Source organism: Microcaecilia unicolor, chromosome 1 (assembly GCF_901765095.1).
Source record: "Microcaecilia unicolor chromosome 1, aMicUni1.1, whole genome shotgun sequence".
Classification (NCBI taxonomy): domain Eukaryota; kingdom Metazoa; phylum Chordata; class Amphibia; order Gymnophiona; family Siphonopidae; genus Microcaecilia; species Microcaecilia unicolor.
Window position 1 is genome coordinate 187,213,449 of NC_044031.1, and position 20,146 is coordinate 187,233,594.

At 42.7% G+C, this 20,146-nt stretch overlaps 1 protein-coding gene across 1 annotated transcript in view; it reads right to left on the minus strand.

Moving 5' to 3' along the window:
• Positions 1-20,146, minus strand: part of LOC115472425 (transmembrane channel-like protein 2) — a 143,002-nt gene that overhangs the window by 60,941 nt on the left and 61,915 nt on the right. Inside the window, 4 exon segments of the mRNA XM_030206743.1 lie at positions 19-100; positions 10,156-10,246; positions 16,317-16,338; positions 16,341-16,468. Coding sequence (XP_030062603.1) covers positions 19-100; positions 10,156-10,246; positions 16,317-16,338; positions 16,341-16,468 — 323 coding nt within the window.

A 20,146-nucleotide genomic window follows, 5' to 3' on the forward strand; every position in this document is an offset into this window, starting at 1 on the left:
AATGAAAGCTTTACTTACTTTCTACTTCTTTAATCTTTACTTCCCATGGAATGCAGGCAGTCTTAAAATTCTCGAAGTCTCTCTTAAATTTGATCCATTTCTGAAAAAAAAATAATTTCATGTTCTTCACTACTCAAGTACAACACAAAGGAGTTGGGATCTGATTTATGAAGTGTAGATTTGGATTTAACTCACACCTTTTTCTCAATAGTTCAAAGTAAGCTCCTTTCAGATACAGTAGGCATTTTCCTGTCCTCTGAGGGCATACAATCTAAGGGGTTCTTTTACTAAGGCACGACCCATTCAGACATGATCATGGCCAAGATACAGTCATATGTGCTACCTTCAAGATTAGGGAACATTCTCAGGGATGCTATGAATGTCTGTACCAGGGCGGGGTAGGTTACTTCACAGAAACCCAACTTTTCAACTGATTGAGAGGGTTAAACTCAACACAGATTTCACCTGGGGTACGCTGTGAGTACACTACCAGGTGGTTCTACCATGGCAAGAGGGTCACACAAACTCTACATATTAATTGGCAAAAAACGTGGGGTACAGTGGGGATATTTAGATTTGTTTAGCATCCTAAATGCAGACAATCCCAGGGTAGGGAAACCTTATGTTCCTCGGCATATCCTTATATGGCAATATGGGGGTACTTCCTCTTATACGCTGCTAATAATGGTAATGACATATGCTTCTAATATACAATAGTAATGCTGTAACGTAGAAAAAATGTCCCTAAAGATGTGTCTCATTTATCCATTCACACCAATTTGCCTATACCTTCCTTTCCCCTTGCTTCTCCCTCCAACTCTGCTAATCTGCCTTATCGGACTATATATGTTCCACTTCTACTGGCACATCCTACTGTCTCTTTCTATTCTAGATATACCTAGGCTGTCTATTCTCTTGTCAGGTCAGCTGGCTCGGATATTAGTAATCGGTCTAAGGATACATGTTGTGCACATGGTGTGTACTGGACTAAAGACTTCGGACAGAGGAAGCAGGCTATTGAAATGGATTTGTGTTTGGGGCACAGAAAAGCCCAATGGTTAGTGGCATAACTTGTGTTGCAGTCAATATGCATTTCAAGAGACTCACATGGATGTGGGGTACTGTTGCATCACACTAATGGGGGGAGGGGGCGTTTGAGCTTGGTGCACTGACTCGCATAGGTTAGACAGAGTCACATAGGATTTAGCGATGCTCTACCAGCCATCTGCAGCTTGTTCTAGGATAGAAGGCTAGGAAATGAAAACTGGGAGGCTGGTACACAAAGTGCTATGCTACACCCTATCACATAAGGATGTCGGCAAAGGCAGGAGCAGTGGATAGTTGCACATGCCTAATCAACCCATTAAGGGCTATGTCATCTTATGTAGAAAACCGCCTATCTCAGGTTATGAATACCTAGGGTTTTTTCATTGCAGTGCACACATAAGGATCAGAGTTGGAAGTGGCCGCAGCTAGGACCAAATTTGGTGAGGAGACCGTAACAAATGAGGTGTTGCTGTCTCATTTTGTGGCGGTGGGTCCTAGCCTGAAAGAGTACACAGCAAAATGTCTAAGACCAAAGCAAGGTCAAATGTCAGTGGTTGATGTCCCATGCTAGTAGTGGCATGGATGATGTCTAAGTCCAAGGGAAGTTCCCCTCTTGGAAAAGATGATCAGTGGTGCCTACCTCAGACTTGGATGGAATAAGGAGGCTGAACGTTTCAAGAAAGAGAGTCAACGGTTGTGAAGGGGAAGATGCGTTTACGGCAACCGCTTGAGCAAAGCTGTGATGTTAACGCCTAGGCATGTCGGCAGTATGTATACAGTATATACATCTACATCATGACTAAGGCTAGGCTCTTTGCCCAAAAATGCTCTAGATAGAAAATTGAATCATATATCTGATTGCTTATTACTGTAAAATGTCCAAAATCTGAATAGAAAAAAAGGTAATTCTAAAAAAAGAAAAAATATCTTTTTTTTTAATATTGTTTTCGAACAGGGTTTTATGCTTTGGGCATTTTGTTTTTTGGTCCATTTAAGAAAAAAAAAAAGAATAAGTGCAAAATGTAGACAGTCAAGCCATTGGGATGTAAGAGGAGCCAGCATTTTTAGCAGACTGGTCCCCCCAGACTTCCAGGAGAGCCATGGGGCACCCTAGAGGGCACTTCTGTGCACTTCATACAAATGATCCCAGGTACACATCTCACCTTTGCTCCCTTACCTTGTCCCCGAGCTCTCTGAAACCCACCCAAAATCTACTGCCCCCCACTGTACACCACTACAATAGCCCCTTATGGGTGAAGAAGGCACCTATATGTGGGTACAGTAGGTTTTGGTGACTTTGGGAGGGGTCACAGTTTCTACCACAAGTTGACAGGTAGAGGGAGATAGGGACCTGAACCTGGGTCCCCCACCCATAGTGCACTGCACCGACCACTACACTAATCCAAGGAATTGCATGCTGCTCTAATAGACCTGGCTATAACATCTGAAAGGCTGTTATAGAGGCTGGTAAGTCATATTTATTCATATTTTTTGTGGGTGGGAGGGGGTCAGTGACCACTGGGGGGCCATTGGGGGGTATCCCTGATTCCCTCCAGTGGTCATAGCATTTGTGTTCATTCCTTTCCAAGTGTTAACTGAGTTGTTTAGATGTTTTTCTGTATTAACATTACATTCCCCACTGCTGGCGTGTTTTGCTTCACAAAGAAAAGAATAACAAGAAAAGCACAAAATATTATAGAAAAAAAGCACATTAAATGGGGAAGGTATCAATGTGGGCTATTGAATATGTGTATTTTACTGTTTAACTCCGCTTATTAGAAACTAGATCCCACTGCATAAAATGGGGCCTGTGCTAAAACACGTGTTAGTGGTAAAATAATATCTTAACATTAGTCCAACATTGATAACTACACCCTTAAATTGCTTCTAGTCCACCTCATGGATCAAAACTTATAACAGATTTCAAGGCTTACATAAATAAGATAAAATGGCAGATTAACTAATATTCTTTCCAACCCAATAGATAAAGAGAACTATTTTCCCCACAAACTAAGATGTCCCACTAATCTCATCTTTAAGAAATTTGTCTAAATGCAAAGGTTCTATAAATATATATCCAGTATCTTCCAGAAATAAGCACAATGTTCACGGCTCCAGAACATGAGTTTTTAGAGATGGGAACACCTTTCTATGTAACTGTGTCTGTCTAGTCACATCAGGAAACAACTTTTTAACCACAAAACATTACATATTTCTTTGGAAAAAAGAGTCTCAAAATAGATTTTGTTTGATCCTCTGTCTGAAAAGTTAGTACTTTTTCAATGGAAAATGCTAGACTACATATGTTATTACATCCTATGACCTGATCCCAACCCCAGATAAAACTACTCATGATGTACAAAAATGTGCTTACTTAAAGATGCAAGGCATGTAGGTAATTTTCAGAAACTCTTTTTAACTGGGTAAATAAATATGGATTCTGAAAATTGCCAAGCTCACTTGCTAGTTTCTTTGCAATCCTCTCAGTACCACCTGTCCTAAAAAGTGAGTGCTCTGAGGATCTCACCTAGACTTTTCACCAAAACTACACTAACCTGCTTATAATCGAACGAGAAAAACGTCCAAGTTCCGACCTAAATCGGGAGATGGACGTTTATCTCACAAAAACGAATAACGCGGTATAATCGAAAGCCGAACTTGGACGTTTTCAACTGCACTCCATCGCAGAAGCATATAAAGTTGATGGGGGCGTGTCGGAGGCGTGGTGAAGGCGGGACTGGGGCATGGCTATCACCCGAATAGAGATGGGCGCCTTTCGCCAATCATGGAAAAAAGTATGCGTTTGTAGCTAGAATTTAGGGCACTTTTTCTGGACCCTATTTTTTCATGAATAAGGCCCCAAAAAGTGCCCTAAATGACCAGATTACCCCCAGAGGGAATCGGGGATGACCTCCCCTGACTCCCCCAGTGGTCACTAACCCCCTCCCACCACAAAAAAAATGATGTTTCACAACTTTTTATTTTCACCCTCAAATGTCATACCCACCTCCCTGGCAGCAGTATGCAGGTCCCTGGAGCAGTTGTTAGGGGGTGCAGTGGACTTCAGGCAGGTGGACCCAGGCCCATCCCCCCCCTACCTGTTACAATTGTGCTGCTTAATGCTTAGTCACCCAACCACCCCAAACCCACTGTACCCACATGTAGGTGCCCCCCTTCACCCCTTAGGGCTATAGTAATGGTGTAGACTTGTGGGCAGTGGGTTTTGAGGGGGATTTGGGGGGCTCAACACACAAGGGAAGGGTGCTATGCACCTGGGAGCTCTTTAACCTTTTTTTTGTTTTTGTAAAAGTGCCCCCTAGGGTGCCCGGTTGGTGTCCTGGCATGTGAGGGGGACCAGTGCACTACGAATCCTGGCCCCTCCCACAAACAAATGCCTTGGATTTATTCGTTTTTGAGCTGGGCGCTTTCATTTTCCATTATCACTGAAAAACAAAAACGCCCAGCTCACAAATTGTCGAATAAAACATGGACGTCTATTTTTTGCGAAAATACGGTTCGGTCCGCCCCTTCACGGACCCGTTCTCGGAGATAAACGCCCATGGAGATAGATGTTTTCGTTCGATTATGCCCCTCTAAGGGGTCCTTTTACTTAGGTGCGCTGAAAAATGGCCTGCACTAATGTGTTTTGGGTGCACGCAGATCCATTTTGCAGTGTGCCTGTAAAAAATGCCTTTTTAAAAATTTTGCTGAAAATAGACATGCGGCAAAATAAAATTGGTGCGCATCCATTTTGGGTCTGAGAGCTTACCACCACCCATTGACTTAGTGGTAAGGTCTCATGCGATAACCGGGCAGTAATGGTCTATGTGCGCCAAATGGCAATTACCACCTGTTTTTGCCATGCGTCAGAAAATAAAAATTATCTTTCGGACACATGTAGCAGATGCGCTTAAAAAATGAAATTACCACATGGGTGTCACGGTTGTGGCCGTGCCCTTTTGTCCAGACCTACTGTTTCTAGCTGTGACTTCTCCAGTCTGCCTTTGTTCCTATTAGCCAAGCCTCGCTTTGGTGTCCCTGAATCCAAGCCTCGCTTTGGTCTCCCTGCTTTTGCTTCATTTCCTACTTGTGACCTCATCAGCCTACTCCTTTATAAGGACCCAGGGAGCTTTCCTGCGCTGCCTTTGCAACAGGTCTGTTTTTCCCTTTTCTTGTTGTACTGTTGTTTGATTCTGAGGGAACTGGTAGTCTTGTTAGTTGTACCTCTGGGCACAGCCTTGAGTCCTGTGTGTGTGGTTTTGGTCTGAACCTGTATGGATTATTTGCCTGCTATTTTTGCTTCCAAGCAAAGCCCTGTTCTGTTTCTCTGTGTGTGATGGTTTGAATCTGTATGGATTACTTACTGTTAACTTTGCTCCCAAGCAAAGCCCTGTTCTGTTTTTCTGTGAGTGTGGTTCTGGTTTGAACCTGAATGGATTACTTCCTTGTTAACTAGGCTCTCCAGCATAGCCTGTTCTGTTTCCCTGTGTGGTTTCCTGTTCTGTTTCCCTGTGTGGTTTCCCTTGTTACCTTTCACTGTTCAGACAGCTGGTTTTTGCCAGCTGCTTTCCTTGATTACTTTGCTTTAATGCAGCTGTGTGCTCTGTCTGCTCTGTCTCTGCCTGCCTTACCTTTCCCTATCTGGCTGTGGGTGCTGGCTGAGTTCTGGCAAGAAGATTGTTTGTTTTTCCCTTTGTTTGCTTTAAACCTTTGACTGCAGTGTAAGCCTTGTTTCTTTCTGAGTTGTGTAATAGAAGCTTTAGCCTGCTTTATCTCTTTGTCTGCTGTGTTTGTCTCCTAATTCTTGTGATCAATGATCCTTATTTGATTAGTGTATGTAAAGGCAGCTTTCCCTGTTTGCTTGCTTTTCCATTTGTCTCTAGTGTCTGTTATTTGACTCTGTGGCACAGCCTTGTGTATTCTTATGAGTGGCTTCCCTTTACCCTTAAGTGCTATGTGGCCAGCCTTGTGGATTCTTATGAGTGAATTTCCTTTACCCTTGAGTGCTGTGTGGCCAACCTTGTGTTTTCCTATGAGTGGCTTCCCTTTACCCTTGAGTGCCACGTGGCACACCCTTGAGTATTCCTTTGAGTGGCTTCCCTTTTCCCTGAGTGCTGTATGGTACAGCTTAGAGTGTTCCTATGAATGGCTTCCTTTTCTCCTTGAGTGCTGTGTGGCACAGCCATGAGTGTTCCTTTACTATGGCCGTGTGGCCTTGTCTTGAATTTTCCCTGTGTGATTTCTGTTTGAGTCCTCTCTGTGAGGTTTCTGTTTTGAGTTTGAGTGGGTTGCTCTTCTGTTTAGCTGTGACTACTAGCGCAGCCCTCAGCAGCCTCTCTGTGTGGCACGAGTGGGCTGTACTTCCGTTTAGCTGTGTCTACTACTACTACTACTACTATTTAGCATTTCTATAGCGCTACAAGGCATACGCAGCGCTGCACAAACATAGAAGAAAGACAGTCCCTGCTCAAAGAGCTACTAGCAAAGCCTTGAGCATCCTCTCTGGTTCTGTTGAGTGGGTGGTTTTCTGTTAGCTGTGACTACTAGCTCAGCCTTGAGCTGCCTCTCTGTGTGGCATGAATGGACAGTTCTTTCGTTTAGCTGTGACTACTAGCTCAGCCCTGAGCTACCTCTCTGTGTGATTTGGTTAGGACTATATGTTTATAGCTGTGGTTCTAGCACAGCCCTGAGCGCCCTTCCATTTGATTCTGTTTGTGTTTGAGTGGGCAGTTTTTTTGTTAGCTGTGACTACTAGCTCAGCCTTGAGCTGCCTCTCTGTGTGGCACAAGTGGACAGCTCTTTAATTTAGCTGGGACTACTAGCTCAGCCCTGAGTTATCTCTCTGTGTGATTTCTGTTTGACTTGGTTAGGACTTTTCGATTATAGCTGTGGTTCTAAGCACAGCCCTGTGCTGCCTCCCTGTGTGGTTTTCTTATGTTTTACTTGTGGTTTCTACCATGTGAGTCTAAGTGGGGTTGTCCTTTCCCCTTCAGTTTCTTTGTGCCTGTGTGTAGGGTCTTTTGACCCTTTGTTTGTGTCTCTGTTTAATGCAGTGTGTGCACTGCTTGTGTAGTACTTGCTCAAGAGATTCCGTTCTGTTTCTTTCTTCTTCCCTCTGGTATGAGTGGGATCTAGTTTGGCCTTGCAGCCCATATGCTTGGACTCTGTTACAGGTGGGTTCCAGTTCAGCCTCAGAGGACTTGTCTGCTGCAGCCTGGCTGCAGCCCAAGGGCTCATCATCCCAGGTTCCATGACACTGGGCCACGCGGTAGTCCAAATTGGCGAGCATTGCGCGTGCGTAGGCACCTACGCGGCTTAGTAAAAGGGATCCTTTATCTCCACTGGTCTAGGGGCAGCTCCCCCCATACACATCTTTCTGACCATTTTGACATTTACTAGTAGAACCGTCATCCATATACAGGAATAATCAAGCAGTTGGAGCAGAAGAGTCAGACAAATCAATAATCAAAACTACATTTGAAACCAGCTCCAATAAATTCAAGTCAAGAAATCTTAAATATTATTTAACATAAATCCAAATGAGAAAGCTGTGATATTAATAGCTCAGACTCCCCTGAAGCAGGTCAATGAAACACAAGTTACCATTGGGAGTGGGTTTTTCTTCTGACTTTAAATACAGATAAGCAAAAACATGCTTTTAGAAAGCTGCAGAAAGCACTAACATGTGCTTACCGCTGCAAAACAAAAATGGCTTACCAGGGGCCCACTGAGGCATCCCATGTAATTTCAGGATGATCCAGGAGGTGTGTCTGGGGGCGGAAAGTATGTTCTATGCTAATCAGTTAGTGCAGCTACATTGCTGCAAGAAAACCAATTAGGTGTCCTTTTACAAAGGCACACTAGCATTTTTAGCATGCGTTAAAAATAAGCATGCACTAAACAACAGAGATGCCCATATATTCCTGTGGGTGTCTCTAGTTTTTAGCATGTGCTAAAAACGCTAGCGCATGTTTGTAAAAGGACCCCTTAGTGCATATGCCCTTACCGCCTAAGAAATGGGTGGCAGTAATGGTCATGCACAAATGGCAAAGTTAGCATGTGCTTTTTAACAAAACTAAAAACCCTAGGAGAACAAAATTATAACTGTACCAATTCCCCAAAACTAAGGGGCCTTTTTACTAAGCCGCATAGGCGCCTATGCATGCCCAACGTGTGTCAAGTCAGAGTTACCACCTGGCTACCGCTTGGCCCAGGTGGTAATTTCGATTTTTACATGCCTGTGCGGCGGAAACCGGGTAGTAATCGTCATTCTATGCGTGTAGATCTTACTGTCCAATTAATGCATGAGACCTTACTACTAAGTTAATGGGTGACGGTAAGGTCTCAGGCCCAAAATGGATGCGCGCCAATTTTCATTTTGCTGCACATCCATTTTCGGCCAAAAAAAATAGGCCTTTTTTGCAGGTTCACTGAAACATAGAACTGCGCACGTCCAATACACGCATCTACACCAGCACAGGCCATTTTTCAGCACACCTTTGTAAAAGGACCCCTAAAGTACAGACCAAAATATTTTAATAATAAACACTCATTTCCACACACACCCATTCAGTACCAAACAAATTATCAAAGAAGTATTTAAAAGAAGGTGAATAGATGGCTGAGAGGAGATATGATAGAGGTCTGTAAAATAATGAGTGGAGTGGAACGGGTAGACGTGAAGCGTCTGTTTACTCTTTCCTAAAATACTAGGACTAGGGGGCATGCAATGAAGCTACAAGTAGTAAATTTAAAACGAATCGTAGAAAACTTTTCTTCACTCACCATGTAATTAAACATTGGAATTCGTTGCCAGAGAATGTGGTAAAGGCAGTTTGCTTAGTGGGGTTTTAAAAAGGTTTGGACGGCTTCCAAAAGGAAACGTTCATAGACCATTATTAAATTGGACTTGGGGAAAATATTTCTGGGATAAGCAGCATAAAATGTTTTGTACTTTTTGGGGGATCTTGCCAGGTATTTGTTACCTGGATTGGCCTCTGTTGGAAACAGGATGCTGGGCTTGATGGACCTTTGGTCTGTCCCAGTATGGCAATACTTATGTAAGTGCTCAGTTCTAAGTGCAGTCATCAATCAAATGAGACTGACTGGAAGAGCCATCATAGCACCAGTCAAGTTCTCATTTATATAAGCACCCCACTGGGTGCTTATATGATATGATATGATAACACTGTGGTGCTTATATAAATGAGAACTTCACTGGTGCTATGATGGCTCTCTTCCAGTCAGTCTCATTTGATTGAGGACTGCACATAGAACTGAAAACCATTCACCTTCATTTAAATACTTCTTTCACAGTTTGTTTTGTTTTGAATGGGTGTATGTGCACACGAGTGTTTATCTTTAAAATATTTTGGTGTATACTTTAGTTTTGGGGAAAGTTAACATGTGGCCACTGATACAAACAATAGGAAATTCAGCCATTTTACCCCAGCAGTAAAAATGGCCTTAGCGCTAGGGAATGCCCCACATAATGGCACACTAAGGCCACTTTTTACTGCTGTTTGGTAAAAGGACCTCTTAAGTTTTCACTACTCATTTGATTTTCACCAAGAATTCTTGTTTGTATGATTGAATTGGAAGATGAAAATTTTGCTGTCAACAAGCTCTGAGGCTTTTTCCTCCCTTATTTTATACTTTCAAGAAGTTCTTTTTTGATTTATGTGAAATAATAATTAAGGATTCTTGGCTTGAGTTTATTGGAGCCTATCCATATCAGCAGACATAGCATATGGCTGGTGTTTCAAAAATCTGAACTTTGCAAAAAAAAAAAAAATAATAAAAAAATAAAACTCAAAATGATGGTCTCGGCTCCATGGAAAATTCTTTTGAAGATAGAAGTCAGCATACTGCAGTCCAATGTAACGTTTGGGCAAAAGTGGGAGAAGAATGTTGCAAAAAAAATTCTTGCAATTTCTGGAAAGGAAAATGTTTGCAGAAAACCATCTGACAAGCAAAAACATCTACAAAGCATGCTAGGGAAAAGTCAGCACTTTTGAGCTAAACTCCTGCAGCCCTAGAATAATTAGTAGTCTGCAGAAATTTCACAGGCCATTGAGATATGATCTTATCACTCTTGACATTACCTACCTTCATCATCATAACTTTGTATGCAAAGAATTTCTTTCCTTTTCCCTTTCCCAGTGCGCCTTCAAATTTCTCTACAAACGCGTGTGCTTCCCTGGTCCGGTGCATATTTGAAAGGAAGCAACATAAAAGAAACATTGGTTTAAAAAATCCATTTACATCTCAAACTGCTAATGGTTTGAATTATGGGCAGGTTCAACTATCGGGGTAATTCTATGTAGTGTGCCAAAAGTTAGGTACTTTTGGCACTCAAATGGAAATTAGTAGCAGTTAAGAGTCAAAACAAGGGGAAAATGGCAGTTAGGATAGCACTTAAGTGCACTTGGAGGCATATTTTCAAAGCACTTTGGGAGGCTAAGTTCCATAGGTTTCTATGGAACTTTGGGAGGCTAAGTGCTTTGAAAATGAGCCCCTTAGGCACCTATCATTGGCTGCCTAAGTGTTTTAGGGTCCCTTTTACTAAGCTGTGGTAAAGGGGAGCCTGTGCTAGCATCAGCACTTGTTTCTGATGCACACTGAGGCCCCCTTTCACTGCAGCAGGTAAAAGGCTGTCTTTTTAAATTTTTTTAAGAAATGGCCGTGCGGTAAGTGAACCACTTACCACACGGCCATTTCATGGGGGTGTACTTACTGCCACCCATTGAGGTGGTGGTAAGGACTCCTGCACTAACCTTGTGGTAACTGAGTAGCACATGGCACTGCCTGATTACTGCCCGGTAAATACCAGCACTACAAAAATAATAAATATTTTTGTAGCACTGGAAATAGCATGCGCTGGAGGTGGGAACTACCGCTGGCGGTAATTCTGGAATTGCATGAGACGTTGGGCTTACCGCTTTAAGTAAAAGACCTCCTTAGAGTGTAACTGCAAAGGAGGCATTGTCATAGGAGGGGCATGGGTGAGTCATGGACATTCTGACTATTTAATCACATGCTTTATTGTATAGTTATGCCAGCAATAGACATAATTGCAGAATTACGCTTGTATTCCAGGGGCATAGCCAGACCTCACGGTGGGAGGTGGCCAGAGCCCGAGGTTGCGGGCACATTTTGAGTGCCTCCCTGCCGCCCCCCCACTACACCACGCCTTGCCTCCTCACCTTGCTCCCCCCCATCGCCTCGCCTCCTTGCCGCTTCCCCTCACCTCCTTGCCGCTTCCCCTCACAAACAAATACCTTTGCTGGCGGGGATCCTCAACCCCACCAGCTGAAGCCTTCTTCAACACCGGTCTCCGGCGCAGTCACGTTCACTGCCCTGCTCTTCTTTCTTGCTTCTCCTTTACACGCTGACACTCCTCAGTTTCACGTAAAGGAGCGTCAGTGTGCACAGGAGGAGCAAGAAGAAAGAAGAGCAGGCCAGCAAATGCGGTTGTGCTGAGACTGGCGCTGAAGAAGGCTTCGGCTGGTTGGGTTGGGGACCCCCACCAACCAAACCATGGACCCGGATGAAATTTGCGGGAGAAAAGGCCCCTATGGCCCCCCCCCGTAGCTACACCCCTGTTGTATTCTATAACAGATTTGGTGTACTACTAACTTAAGGCACATGAGGGCCTTTGCGCGTCCAGCGAGTACCAAATTGGCATTACCGCCCAGCTACCACATGCCCCGGGCAGTAATTCTGAATTTGGCAAGTGCCAAAAACATGCAGTAGAAAATATTTTATATTTTCTACCGCTTGGCACTTACCCGGCAGTAAATGAGAGTAGGTGTGTCCTGCATGCCTACCGCCCAGGTAGCACGTGAGACCTTACCGCTAAGTCAATGGGTGGCGGTAAAGTCTCAGGCCAAAATGGATGCGCATTGGTTTTTATTTTGCTGCACGTCCATTTCTGGCCCCTTAAAAAAAGGGCCCTTTTTCCAGGCCGTGGTAAAAACTGGCCCGATGCACACCCAAAAGACGTGCTCGCAGTGCCGCAGGCCACTTTTTGCTGCAGCTTAGTAAAATGGCCCCTTAGTATCCAGTTTTTTTGGCACCTAACTTTTAGCAACCTATATAGAATTTGCCCCATCTGTCTGCTAGCTGAATTATTGAACACTTTGATGCAAATTTTTACACTATTTCTAATCAAAACTGTAAACAATAACACAAAAACCTAGGGGCTGATATTTGAAAGATCTATCCACCCATTATTCAAGGCTATTTAACCAATCAGGAATGGCTCCTGGTCAGTTAAATTGCCTTAATCTGGCTAAGAGCTAATATTCAGCATGAGATAGCTCAGTATCTTAGCTGAACATTTTTTTTTTTTGGTGGGGGGGATTTTTGCTCCACCTCTTTCAGTAGTAGCTCAAGATGAGTTACATTCAAGTACATTAGGTATTTCTCTGTTGGACTCACAATCTAATTTTGTATCTGAGACAATGCAGGGTTAAGTGACCTGCCCAAGATCACAAGTAGCAGCAGTGGGAATTGAACCAAGCACCTCTGGCTGTCAAGACTGGTGCTCTAACCACTAGGCCACTCCTCTTAGCAGCTAATCCAGTCACTGGCTATGTCACATGAGATAGCCAGTTAGCGCCAACATTCATCATCTGACCAGCTAAGTTTAGCAGCCAGATAGACCTGCATAAATAGCAGGCCTATCTTTGGCTGCGATAACTTAGCTGGTCAGCCAATGAATGTCAACGTAATCAGCTATGTTCATAGTGGCCAACCCCCCCCCCCCCTTCACAATCCCAAGAATTGCCTAATTGAAAATTGCTCCCTGTTGATCACCTAAAGTTATGAACCAATTTTCACAGGACTCCTAAATTTAAATTCCTAAAACGTGGCCTGGGTAGTTCTGTTTGGATGAAATAAGTTAGGGAGATATTCAAGGGAATAGGGTACATGGATGGCTTTCCAGAAAGAAACCAGGGAATCAAAAGTCTGCTGCACACAATGTTTATTGTTGTAGAAACACTTTGAAGACTTGAAAATTAGCTCGAGAAAATTACTTGCACACATTTACACTTGCTGTTTCATGTGCACCATTTACTGAGTTAAGCCAATTAAATTATGTGTGTTTTAGAATACACTTGAATTTTGGGGCAGATCTCTAGGCACGCTACATAGAATCCAGGGGAAACTGCAGCGTGCTGAACGTGAATTCTATAGTGGCATCTGGGTGCCAGATTCCATTGTAGAATATTAGAGTAAGTCAGCCTTTATGGTCTAACATTTAGGAGTTCCCACTTATGCCATGTCAGCAACAGGTGCATGTGCCTAAATAAAGTACTTTAGGGGTCCTTTTACAAAGCTACGGCAAATGGTGTTGGCGCATGTTTTTGATGCGTTTTTGATGCGTGCCGAGGCCCCCTTTTACTGCAGGTAAAAGGCAGGGTTTTCTAAAAAGAAATGGACGTGCAGGCAAGTGAAGCACTTGCACACTCATTTCGGGTGGAGCATTTACCACTACCCATTGAGGTGGCGGTAAGGGCTCCTGTGCTCCCCCGGCAGTAACTGGGCAGTGCACAGCACTGCCTGATTATCGCCAGGTAAACACTGGCGCTACAAAACAAAAAATATTTTTGTAGCTCCAGAAATGGTGTGCGCTGGAGGTGGGAACTACCACTGGGCTGCTGCGGTAGCCCGGCGATACTTCCCTTTTAGTGAGTGGTAAGCCTGCATTGGGCTTACTGCCACTTTGTAAAAGGACCCCTTAGTGAATAAAAGACAGTATTCTATAATCTGTGTGTGTAAATGACTGACACACCCCTTTCCCGCCCATCCACCTCCCTTGTGATGATGATGGATACTTATAGCCCACTTCTATCTCTAAATTTAGGTTCAGAGTGGGTTAACAATTACAACAGGATAGTTTATACAAAGTTGAGATACAGCTTCTATACCATAGCAATCAAAGCGGTTTACAATAATAAACCATAGTAACCATAGGACAACATCTGTCCAGAGCTACAATGATAAATAATTATAACTCTAATAAAATTACTATAATTTCATAACAAAATTTTACAAACAAATACGATTTGAACTGTTTAAGAAAATGAATATAGAAAGGACAAATCTAACTTCTATTGGAAGTATATTCCAAAGTTATGCTATTTGAAACTTAATAGACTTCTCCTTTAAACTTTTCAATTTAACACCTTTAAAGGAGGGATATTGTAACATGAGGTATGAAGAAGTTCGTTCATTGCTAAAGTCACCCAAAATTTTAAATTTTGAAATTTTAAATGCAAGACAACATATTTTGAAAGCTATTTCTGCTTGTGCATTCCCTCTTGCATTAACATGCTATACAATTTGCGTGCTGACATTATAGAATACCTCTGAAGGCACACCTAGGGGTGACTTCTATAAATTGTGCCTAACAAATTGGCACTGAAAAAACAGTGCTAAAGCGCTATTCTATAAGCTGTGCCTAAAGTTAGGCGCAGTTTATAGAATAGGGGTTGCGTGTAATTTTAGGCACGTCCATTTGCATCAATGAAAACGTGGTGTAAATGCCTCACCTAAATTTACATGAGAAATGCCCTTATTTTATAATTGCAAATGTACTTGGAATCCATGTCCAGGCTTCACCCCACAATGCCCATGACCTTCCCGTTTCCATTCTCCCTTTTCCAGGAGATGCGTACAATTTAGGCATGGATCACACACCTAAATTTGTATGTGTACATGTTAATTGAAGTAGCACCAATAATTGCTTGTTAAAAAGCCAATTATTGGTACTAACTGGCTTGTTATTCAGTTAAATTGTGTGTGCACCCAAATTTATGTGCGCAATTTTTGATGACTTTTATAGAATTAGGAGGCTAGTGCTTACACGCATGAATGTTACATTCACATGCTTAAGTGCTAGTATTCTATAATCTTAGCTCACAAATTGTGCTTACATTTAGGTGTTAAGGGTCCCTTTTACTAAACCGTGTAAGTGTCTACACGTGCCCAACACACGCCAAAATGGAATTACCACCCGGCTACTGCATGGCAACTTGCGGTAATTTCATTTTTGGCACGCGTATGAAAATTATTTTTGGATGCACGTATTGGACGCGTGTCAAGTGGCATTTGATGCGCGTAGGTCATTATGCTCGGTTACCGTGTGAGACCTTACCGCTAGGTCAATGGCTGGTAAGGTCTCAGACCCAAAATGGACACGTGGCAATTTTCATTTTGCCGCATGTCCATTTTCAGCAAAAATTAAAAAAGGTATTTTTTACAAGTGCGCTGAAAAATGATTCTGTGTGTGCCCAAAACATGCATCTACACTACCGCAAGCCATTTTTTTAGTGTGCCTTTGTAAAGGGGTCCCTAAGTTTTCAGAATGAGGGGGATAGAGGGAGTCCTTAAAGTACTTAAGACAGATAGCTTCATACATGGCATAACATACTTTCTGAATAAATTTAAAAACATCATGCAAGTACCACCTGACACTATCCTGGTTACAGTAGATGTAGGATCACTATGCTACAACTGCATGTCACAAATGTGAAAAGGCATCTACCCTGAACCACCAATACACAACAAAAACTATTACAAAATTAATCAAATTCATCCTGACCCACAATATGTCAACTTTTCATGGCCGAAGTGGAAGAAGAGTTATCAGATTAAACCCTTTAAATATTATCACTATATGATAATATTTTTATGATTTGAACTGAGGGAAAAGAGACTCAAAACAATTTTACTCTAAAGAAAAAGTCAACTTTCTATTCCACTATTCCAGGAGGATGAATTACTAAAGAGATATTCCCACCTCCACCAGTGCTGGCCTCCCGACAACCACATAATCTGAAACAAAATTTGGTGAAAACCAAACTCCAAACAGAAGCTCAAATGAAGAGAATGGCTCAAGTCCCTTCAATATACCAAGCTGCAGATTGTGCCAGAACATATCACAGGATCCCACAATTACCCAAATGAGAAAAACATTCAACATAAAGAGATCTTACTCATGCTGTTCCTCGAAATGTAGTATATATCATTCAAAGCAACTGAATTGCTACCATAAAAGGGGCTAAGTATGACTTTGATGGCCAGCTTTCAGAGACAAGAGTCACTATTAAAGAAGCAGCAACACAGAGCAGAAAGAGACCCTTTCTGAAATCGTAAGTGTCAATGTGCCCAGTAGCACAACCCACTTTAATGTGTCCTGCCAGGAGGATGGACAAGATGTGGAAATAACCCGGAGGATGGAAATGCTTGCCAAGACTCACCTGGACAGTTCCAGTTTCTTCTCATCCTCCAAGGTTTGTTCTTCATGTTGGATATTAGTTTCTTCTTTTCTTCCACTTCTTCCATCAGTTTGCCCATGTCTTCTTCTGTCAGGGATTCCTCATCAGAGGAGCCAGAATCAGATGTTTCAGTGCTTTTTCAAAAGGATATAACATGTCACATTATGAAATGACTTTAGCAGAGATAGCTCAAAGGTACCATTTATAATCAGTTTCTGAAATGACTGGCTTTCAAATAAACACAGTTAAACTTGCTATTAATGACTGTAAGCCTCTTCTGCCCAGTTAAATCATTCAATAATTTCTGGTGTGTACTGATGGTTCAGGGTAGATGCATTAAAAAATTTGCCACATGCAGTTACTCCATCTGTATGGGAATGTGCTGTATAGTGATTACTGCTATCTGAAAGAGAGTCCACTGGAGTTCATGGTGGCCTCTTTGATTGTTGGAGCCAATGAGGCAGAAGTGGAGGGGGATCATTGCTGCCCCAGTCCACTGGACTACCAGGGATCACCTCTGGGTATGTTTGGGGTATAACTAACTTCTATAGGGGATCAAGGGGAGGTTGTGGGAATGGATTAGTTTTGCACATGTGAGTAGGTCTTGGAGCTTGGGGCTTATTGGAGGTATTGGTTCTGGGGGAAGATTTGAGGAAATCTGCTAAGCGGATATAGCATATTGGGAGGGGGGAGACAATCAGTTTGGGGTATCGGTGGAGGAGGATCAGATGAGAGGATCAAGTCAAGGGGATGGAAACAGATGGTGGAGGACCTTCAGCAACAGGTCTGTGGTTGCGCTACCAGACTGCCTTTAGAGCAGCTGCACTTAAGAGTTGGTTCAGTCATTTAGGGGTCCTTTTACAAAGGCACATTTTTAGCATCTGTTAAAAATAAGCGTGCTCTAAACACTAGAGAAGCTCATATATTCCTATGGGTGTTTCTAGCATTTAGCATGCGCTAATTGTTAGTGTGCACTAAAAATGCTAGCGCACTTTTGTAAAAGGACCCCTTAATAAACTTGATATACCACTTTAGATGTCAGACAAAGCAAAGTGGTTAATAATAAAAACCAAAATTAAAAATGAAGAATGAACTCCATAAATCAATAGGAAAGAAACATTTACTCAAGAAGGAGAGGAAACATAGGGCCCTTTTACTAAGGTGTGCTGAAAAATGGTCTGCGTAGTGTAGACACTGTTTTGGGCGGGCAGAATCATTTTTCAGCGCACCTGTAAAAAATGCCTTTTAAAATTTTTGCCGAAGTGGTAAGTGCGGAGGGCCACAATGTACATACTTTCATGCCATGTGGGACTGCCCAGAGATAAAGCACTTTTGGGTAAGGGTGGGTACTTTTATGGAATACATACTGAATAAACACATACCAATGAGACCAGAGAGTGTGTTGTTGGGGGAGGAGTCGCTGGGGGGTTCTGGCTGTACATCACAATCTACTGTTGTATAGAGCGTTTCTAATAGGTAAAAAATGTATTCTGGCCAATTGGGTTCAAAAAGAGGCTCCCACATATTGGCAGTGGCGCAATAAACTCCATGCGTTATCGCTAATGGAATTACGAGAAGCACAATGGAAAGTTAAGAGACAAAAGGAGTTCTATTTAATATGGAAATGTTATATACAAGTTTTGGCCCCACGAGCACGCAGTGCAGTTCTCAACCAATTAGGGGGCTTTTGATGAGAGTGTAACCTATTACATCTGGTGACAGTCAATCCCAGTTTTAGAGAACTGACCTTTGGGAAAGGGGGGAGGGGAAGGGAGAGGGGCAGGGGAGAGGGGGGGTGGGGTACATAGGAGAGAGGGGGAAGAAATTGACAATTTTAGGAATGTGATTGGTCAATGACACTTGAGAGATGGATAGCAATAGAAGTAAGAATTCTCGTTTATTTGATGGAGAGATGTTATTACTCACAGAATACGACCATATGAGTCTATTGTAGTAGATGGGTGCAGGATTGCGAGGCCGATTCATTCCCATCATTAATTTGTTGTATTAATGTTCTAGTGATGGGAACTAGTTTGGGAGATTAATGTACTTGGGGAAATGACATTGTTTTTGTAAAAGAGAGACGAGACACTCTGTAATGGGGGAAATGAACATGACATACAATTTCAAGGTTGTAATTTTATTGATTGTTCAATAAAAAACTGTTTAAAACTAAAATTTTTTGCCGAAAATGGTTGTGCGGCAAAATGAAAATTGCCCCTGTCCATTTTGGGTCTGAGACCTTACCGCCAGCCATTGACCTAGTGGTAAGGTCTCCCATGGAAACTGGGCGGTAATGGTCTACGAGTCTAAAATGCTGATTACCGCCCGATTACCACCTGCACGCCAGTTTTCCGGCACACGTATCGGATGCGCTTCAAAAATAAAAATTACTGCAACGGCCACGCGGTAGCCAAGCGCTAACTCAAAACTGACTCGTCTTGGGTGCGCGTAGGCTCCTACTTGGCTTAGTAAAATGGCCCTGTATAGTACACAGTATAGCAATCATGTGCTCTTTGTCACTAGGCTCCCACCGTTCCAGGTAGGTGGTAATATACGTGTATAACTTAGTGATTACCAGAAACCTGCTAAAAAAAATAGGTTTTCAATAGAGAACGAAATGCAGTATAAACGTTTTCTAGAAGAGAATTCCAAAGCACAGGGGTAAGAAATAAAATGCACTAGAGCTGGTCAATTTCTAGCTGGTGGTAAGTGCAGCTGTGTTATTGGTAGTTGTGACAGCTAACATGCAGTACTGACAAATGAGATAGCTGTTCATAGCTGGCCACTCCTCCAACCTGCCCAAGTCATGCCCTGTTCCCACTCCTACCCGTTAAGCAGCTAGCACAGGTTTTAGGCCCAGATGCATCAACCAAACGTTAAAAAATAAGAATCATAAAAGTGCTTAACAATTTAAAAAAAACGAGGCATGCACTACAAAAACATCCAGAAATGTTCGGATCAGTATTGCAAAGTAGGATGTATCACAGAATCGTTAAACCCATTGTTAATCAGCGCCTAAAGCATGCGCAGAGCAGCCCAAGCGTTATGCTGGCTGCTCTGCGCATGCCACAAAGGCCCAGTTGTCAAAACAAAACAAAAAAAACCCCCACAAACACGTTTTTTAAAATCGTTAAGCATTCACACTTCTGTGGCCCTTTTTCAGATTGCACGTAAAGTTTAGGCGCAGATCTTGCACCTAAATTTATGTGTGTAAATGCCAATTTAAGTGCCAATAATTGCTTGTTAAAAGCCAATTATTGGTGCTAATTAGCTTGTTATTCAATTTGCACATGCAATTTTTGGTGACTTTTATAGAATTAGGGGAAAATTGTGATTGTTTCTGAGCTTTACCCAGCGGCCCTTTTACAAAGGCGTGCTGAAAAATGGCCTATTGTAGTGTAGATGCGTGTTTTAGGTGCATGCAGAATCATTTTTCAGCGCACCTGCAAAAAAATGCGTTTTAAACATTTTTGCTGAAAATGGATGTGCGGCAGAATGAAAATTGCCATGCGCCCATTTTGTGTCTGAGACCTTACCGCCAGCCATTGACCATCAGTAAGGTCTCACACGGTAACCAGGCAGTAATGGTCTATGCTTGTAGAATGACAATTACTGCCTGATTACCGTGTGCTGGAAAACAAAAACCGAGCTTCTCATCTTTGACCCTAAACCTACCTCCCTCTCCCCCCTTTCTCTATTTCGGTGGATGGCACTCTCATTCTCCCTGTCTCATCTGCTCGTAACCTTGGGGTCATCTTTGACTCCTCTCTCTCCTTCTCTCCTCACATTCAGCAGGTTGCCAAAACCTG